The sequence below is a fragment of the Teleopsis dalmanni genome, unplaced genomic scaffold (genome assembly GCF_002237135.1).
Source record: "Teleopsis dalmanni isolate 2A unplaced genomic scaffold, ASM223713v2 unscaffolded_contig_1660, whole genome shotgun sequence".
Classification (NCBI taxonomy): Eukaryota; Metazoa; Arthropoda; class Insecta; order Diptera; family Diopsidae; genus Teleopsis; species Teleopsis dalmanni.
The window spans coordinates 1-7,387 of NW_024033042.1; the positions used below are offsets into that span (position 1 = coordinate 1).

Consider the following 7,387-nt stretch of genomic DNA (forward strand, 5'->3'; position numbering starts at 1 on the left):
TTTTTAAAATTTTTTTGCAATATTTTCATAATTTTTGTTTCATTTTTTTGAAATATAAGGGAAATTTTTTTTTGAAATATTTTTGCAATTTTTTTCGTAATATTTTGCAATATATTTTACAATGAAAGTGATTCATTTCTTCTGTCCTAGTGTTGCCGTTTCAATTTTTAACACTATCTCTGTATTAAGTTATATTTCTCCCTGTAAGTAAATATTTTACAACTCACAGTAGTAGTAAATTTTTTTAAATTTCGCCTTTTAGCATCAGCTGCCAAAGCTTACCATGGCATTACCCATGGCTGCTTCCTACTTTCTGCCTCTACGTACACAAAAGAATTTTTAAGCAAAAATATGCAAAAACAAAAAATATTCGTGGTGGCATTTGTGGGCAGTTGCATTGACGCAGTGCACTTTGGTAGTATGCTTAACCCAAAGCTTTATCATAAATTTAATAATTTTTTGCTATGTTTCCTGTTTCACTCTTTAACAATATTTTTCTTCGGTATTAGTAGATTACAAAACACAACGGAGTTGCCTTTTAAACCAATGTCTGTCCTGTTGTTTCTCTTTTTTTTTTGTTGTGCTTTCTTTTTTTATTGTTACCGTACCATTTTTGTTGAAACGATTCATTTTCATATACATCCTTACTCCACATCCTTACTTACCACCGCAGTTTTTGTTTGATTTTGGAGCAGAGCAAGTTTATCAGCTTCTCGGTACATGGTACAGGTCAAGGAAAAACATTACTTTTGTTTGCTGACTTTTTTTTGTTTTTTTTTTTGCAATTTTTATTTGTTTTCTTTTGACTTTTTCTGTTTATTTTTTATTATTTTTTAATTCTCTTCCACTCATATTTCAACCTGTAGTGTTTGCTGAATCTAATGCCACTCTTCGTGGATTTTCCATTTCAGTACTTGTGTAAATATCGAGCAACTAATGAAAAAACAACAATAATACATATTTTATAATATTCAAAAGTTTTAATTTCGTTTGGTTAATAATTCAAACAATAATTACTTCAAACAATTTACACAATTTGATGGATTCAATTAATTAAACTCACTTCAAAGTTAAGTACCAGAACATAAGTATGGAATGAAGTGAAGAAAGTAGAGATCCTTACTGTAAATTATAAGCGTTTTTATAATTAGGGTTTATGATCTTTATTTCAATTTCTTTAACACAATGTAAATTATAAACGTGTTATAATTGGGGTTTGATTTCATTTAATTTATACAATTGAATTTATACAATTTCGGTTATTGATTGTTTAATCACTTTTTTATGTGTACCCGTGTGTTGACACGTTCGCGATCGAAAAACAAGAGACAGAATCAAACCAACGGAGTTTACTTGCAGCCAAAAAATATAACAAAAAAATTGCTCATCTCGAGCGCAAAAACAAAAGGCAATAAAACAAGACTTAGAACCGTTGGTTTGATTACATCTTATACAGGGTTAGTTAGATAAATTAATTAACCATATATTAACCATATAAAATATTATATATGAATTATATAATATATTAATTATAATAATTTAATTATACAATATATAATTTAAAATAGAATAAAATATAATATATAAATCATATAACACATCAATTAATAATTCTACAGAATCCTACAATATTAACAATTTGACTTTAACCGCTCTAACATCCCGCCCCCCTTGAAAGGATTTTCAATTGGTAATAGTGCGAGTTTGTGGATTGGACGCCGTATTACTCCTTTTGGGGTTTGCACATCAACAACACGAACCAAATTATCTGGACCCCTGATGCAATGCACGATTCGGCCCATCAACCAGCGTAGTGGAGGCATATTGTCTTCATGGATTAAAACCAGAGCCCCCTCGGTGATGTTAGATTGTTCTTCTGTCCATTTGGTGCGTATCTGCAGCTCATTCAGATAGTCTCTAGACCATCTGCGCCAGAAGTGATGTTTGACTGCGGTTATACGAGACCATTTATCAATTAATGAAGCAGATTCATACTGAGAACTTGGTTCAGATCCTCACCGGCCCACCGATAAGAAAATGTGCCGGCGTTAGCGCTTCATAATCGCTCGGGTCACAAGAATGAGGTGTGATTGGTCGCGAATTTAAGATAGCTTCGATTTCAATCAGTGCTGTTCCAAGCTCCTCAAAGGTGAATCGAGTATTTCATAGTGTTCGATACAGATGGCCTTTCGCACTTTTTACAGCCGCTTCCCATAGACCTCCAAAGTGAGGTGCTCGGGGCGGTATAAAATTGAAATTTATGAATTGGTTGCTGCAAAAGGTCTGCAGCATCACTTGATTAGACTTCTCGAAAAACATCCTTTTTAACTCTGCTAGTTTGTTGTTAGCCCCAACGAAGTTCGTGGCGTTATCGCAATAGATGTCTGATGGTAACCCTCGTCTACCGATTAACCTTTTCAGTGCTGCAATAAATGCCTCCGTAGATAAGTCTGACACAGCTTCTAGATGAGCTGCCTTTGTAGACAAACAAACGAACACGGCTATATAGGTCTTATATGGAACCCGTCCCCGAATTCGGAGATACGTTAATATCGGACCGCAAAAATCTACCGCAGTACGCGCGAATGGACGGCTTGGAGTGAGGCGTTCGATTGGGAGATTACCCATCATTTGATTAAGTAGTTTGGGTTTATAACGCACGCAGTGAATACACGAGTGCACGACTCGGCATGCAATTTCTCGAATATTAATTATCCAGAAGTTTAGTCGAGTAAGGGCAATTAGTGCTTTTGCGCCTGCATGATAGTTGCACAAGTGTATATGCCGAACATAAAGTTCCACAAAATAACAGCCCTTCGGCAACAAAATAGGGTGACGTTGGCCTACTGAGATGTCACTCAGCTCGAGGCGACCTCCCACCTTTAGTAATTGATAACCGAATACATTGTCCAGGAAGGGATTTAGATGCTTTAATGTACCTTCGGCTGGGTTCCCTCGTTGTAGGCGTTGTATATCAATTTCGAAGAATTGCTGTTGGATGACCCAAATAATACAGTGCAATGCCTTTTGTAGCTGAATAGGTTGGAGGGTACATTCTCCGTTCTTCAATTTATTCTTGGTTACATGATAAAAACGCTGTACCTGCGCTATTACTCGTAGCATCTTAGTGTATGAACTATATCTTGACAATACCTGTAATACGTAGTTGTCTTCATTTGTGTTAACGAATACAACCTTTCGCGTCTCTTTATTGACTTCTTCCATATCCAGGTTGTGACATTTCAAATGCGGCCAGTATTTATCAGCGAGTAACAAAAATTCCGGCCCCGTAAACCAACAAGACTCTGATAATTGGCGGATGTTACAGCCGCGCGACACAACATCTGCCGGGTTGGATTGGGTAGGAACGTGTCTCCATTGCCCATTTGCGGTAATATCTTGAATTTCCGCTACTCGATTGCCAACGAATGCAGACAGGGTTGATGAGTGCTGCTTCAACCAATGTAATACAATCTGTGAATCAGTCCAAAAAAACGTTTCACCCTTAAATTGCGCAAATATTGGTTGGACCTTCTGATACAGTTTGGCAAGAAGTAAGGCACCACAGAGTTCTAGTTTAGGTAGCGACTTCCGCTTTATAGGTGCCACACGGGATTTTGCAGTGAATAGCCTGACCGTCACCTTACCTGATGTGTTTTGTGATCGGAGAAATATACAGCAACCATATGCGCGTATTGAAGCGTCACAGAAACCGTGTACATCAACCTGTTGATAGTTTATGAATAGGCAGTATCTCGGCACCTTAACCGATGAAAGCGTTGTAAGATCTTGAATAAATGTTTTCCAAGCTGAGTGAAGATTTTGAGGGACTGACTCGTCCCAGTCCACACGCAAAAGCCACAATTCTTGCATCATAATTTTGGCTACGAGTATGATCGGTGCTAGTAATCCAAGCGGGTCGAATAATGAAGACGCAAGGGATAAGATGGTGCGTTTTGTTACAATATGACCTGGTTGCGCATTAAACGAAAATAGGAAAACATCTTGCATTTGGTGCCACTTGATGCCTAGAGCGCTGGTGACTGTATCTGTATCAAGATTCAAACTCTTTGTTGTAGTATCGCTGATGAAGTCATGATGGTTTGAATGCCATTTGTCAAGATCGAAGCAACCCTTCTGTAGAATGGCCGTTAACTGATGTCTGATATTGGTGAGTTGATCAATGGAATCTGCTCCACCTAAGAAGTCGTCGACAAAGAACGATGATTTAATGAGTGCAGCGCCTATTGGGTATTGTGTTTCAAATTTGTCCGCCAAATACTGCAAACTCCTGGTTGCTAGGAAAGGTGCTGATGCAGTACCATAAGTGACTGTATTCAACTCGTAAGTACTAACAGGATCGGACTCCGTATCTCGCCAAAAAATATATTGGAATTTTCGATCTGGTTCATCTATCAGTATCTGTCGGTACATCTTAACAATGTCAGCCGTCAAGGCATATCGGTGCAAACGAAATTGAAGTAGCAACAAGTATAACTCCGGCTGAATTGTCGGGCCGACCAGTAGAATATCATTTAATGAACGTTGCGAAGTTGTTGAACATGACGCATCAAAAACCACCCTCAGCTTGGTCGAAGTGCTCGACGGTTTTAAAACACAATGATGAGGGATATAATAATGAGGTTCGTTGGTTTTCGGAGTCTCAACACGCGTCATGTGTCCGAGCTCTCGATATTGTTTCATGAATTCTTGATAGTCTTGCTTCAGTGCACGATTAGATGACAATCGCCGTTCTACAGAATAAAAACGGCGCAAGGCGATATTGTGTGTCAAACCAAGACAATCTGGTGAATCTTTGAATGGTAACCGAACGACAATTCTTCCCATCGCATTTTGGTGAACCGTTTCACGATATAATGACTCACACGCAACATGTGCTGGTGACCATGATTTTGAAGCCGATTGCACTTCCTCTATCTTCCACATCATTTCTAATTGATCGGAGACTGTATCTTCAACTGATAATAGGCATTTTGCTGCTGGTGATGCAAATGGCTGACCCTTGTACTTGCCAGATACAATCCATCCTAATAGTGTTTTTTGAAGTACTGGAAGATTTTCACCTAGTTTGATTTGACCGACAGACAAAATATCAAAGAAACTTTCAGCTCCAAGCAAAAGATCAACGCGCTTGGATTTAAAGAATTGCTCATCGGCGAGAGGTGTATTTGGTGGAACCTTCCACGACGATATATCGATTTCAGAACTTGGTTGATATGCGATGTGATTCGTAATACCAAAGTTTAAAGCAAGTTCAAAATTTGAATGACGAGATTTGATTGATGTGAGCGTCTGATACTTAATGTTGGTCAACGAACTACCAATACTGGAAACATGCAACCGATGTTTATGTTTTGCTAAACTAAGCTTCTTTGAAAACTCCTCCGTTATGAAGTTGACCTGAGAGCATGAATCAAGTAAGGCTCTACCCACTTGATAACTTCCCGATGAATCCTTCACTAAAACCAATGCCGTGGCAAGAATTATTTGCTCGGCCGATGACATATTAAGATGGGAATGGCTGGCAACGTTGTCGTTGGGCATAGCAGCGTGTTCTGTGCGTCGTGATGATCCCGCGCTCTTAATATTCGTTGGCAATTGCGAATGATGCAAGAGAGTGTGATGTGGCTTTGCGCAAACCTTACATTTAAACGTTGATGTACAATTAACCACATGATGGCGTGGCGATAAGCAGTTTATGCAGAGTTTTAGGCTCTTCACCTTTTCAAATCTTTGAACCACCTCCAGTGCCTTAAAACGATGACAATTCTGTATTAGGTGTTCATTGCTAGAACAAAATGAGCAAGAATTGCTAGATGTAGATGCAACAAATGCGTATTGTTTTGAGCGTCTGTTAGTCTTGGAGTTAAGACTATTAGGTTTACGTTGTGATGATGACTGATTGCCGTTTCCACTGTCAAGTGATTCGAGAAACTGGCAGTGTCTATCCAACAATTTTGAGCAATCTTCCCAACTGGGTAATGTGTCAAAGTTACGCGATTCATTCCATTTCCTACGTGTAATTGCGTCCGTTTTTTGCATGATTAGCGAGATAAGTAGAGCCTCACATATTTGTTTCTCTGTACCTAGCGAACAGAGTGAACCATACAAAGCGGATGCATTGTTTACCAGACTACGAAGTTGTTGGCTTGACTGACCCGATACTGCTGGTAGATCAAATAGTGTCGCGATATTTTCGGCGAAGATTAGGCTATTATTGTCATAGCGCGATTTAAGCCTCTCCAGAGCCTTTGGATAGTTTTCATTCGAAATAGGAAATGCCTGTACTGTCTCTAGAGCTTGACCAGTAAGGCAATTCAGTAAGTGATTAAATTTTTCAATATTTGTGAGGTATATTTCGCGATCTATGATTTGGAGAAACGAATTAATAAAATTGTTATAATCCGAGTACTTACCACTGAATGTAGGTAATTTTAACAGTGGTAATTTTTTTACTTGAGGTGGGCATCATTGCTGTTACGTCTAGCACTGATGCATTGTGGGCCTCTTCCTGCAGTTGAGACATGATTAATACTTTGGTGGAAACGTATAGGTCTTCTAATTCATCTCTAGCTGAGTCAGTTGCATCTAATTTCTCGATCAACGTCTGAAAAGCTAAGATTTGTTTAAAATATGATTCTAAAATACCTAGTCGACATTTCAGTTCTGGTTGTGAGAGCGAATTACTCTTTCCCTTGACGAACGCCTTGATTCTTGAAATACTCGCTTTCGTCGAGGCTCGCTGTTGTTTTAGTTCTGACAGTTCTGCCGTAGTGGTTGGCTCTGCCGTTGCCATTGAAACAGTTGTAGATACTTGAGAACAGCAAAGGATTTGACGAAGTCGAAAAGTCACAATAGCAACAGTGAGCTTTCCGAAATTGAACTGCTCTTACGGTGGTTGTTGTCAGACGCGACGTTGACGACCCGCACACTTACTGATTGGAAGCAAATATTAACCAGTAATCAACAAGTAAGTTTACTTGTTGTTGTTGTTGTAATTGTTCAGCGTGACCTTGATGCGGACACGAGGTTCTATTTGGCGCTTAGCAGAACCTAAGCCGAGAACCATAGAATGCACAATAGTACACACGTACGATAGTATATAGTATATATGTACAGATGTACGATATTATTAAAGTTAGCACACTTTAGATATATAACCGTTTAGGAGCAATACTCACACGAGCACATTATGGTTACAAATTAACCAAATACAATAAAAGCGAAAGTATGTACAATCAACAAGTAAAGATAGCTTGTTGTTGTTATTTTAACTGTCGAGCACGACCTTGATGCGGACACGAGATTCTATTTTGAGGTTAGCGGACCTAAACCGAGAACCACCAATTGCACAAGAGTATATACG

General features: G+C 38.7%; 1 protein-coding gene across 1 annotated transcript; it reads right to left on the reverse strand.

Moving 5' to 3' along the window:
* Positions 1 to 2,880: 2,880 nt before the first annotated feature.
* Positions 2,881 to 6,817, reverse strand: LOC119664241 (the record flags this gene model as incomplete). Its single annotated transcript, XM_038073769.1, has 3 exons — positions 6,478 to 6,817; positions 5,124 to 6,386; positions 2,881 to 5,048 (listed from the first exon to the last, which is right to left on the reverse strand). Coding segments are annotated over exons 1-3 (3,771 nt in total), but the record flags the coding sequence as incomplete, so codon positions are not given.
* Between the last annotated feature and the right edge of the window lie 570 nt (positions 6,818 to 7,387).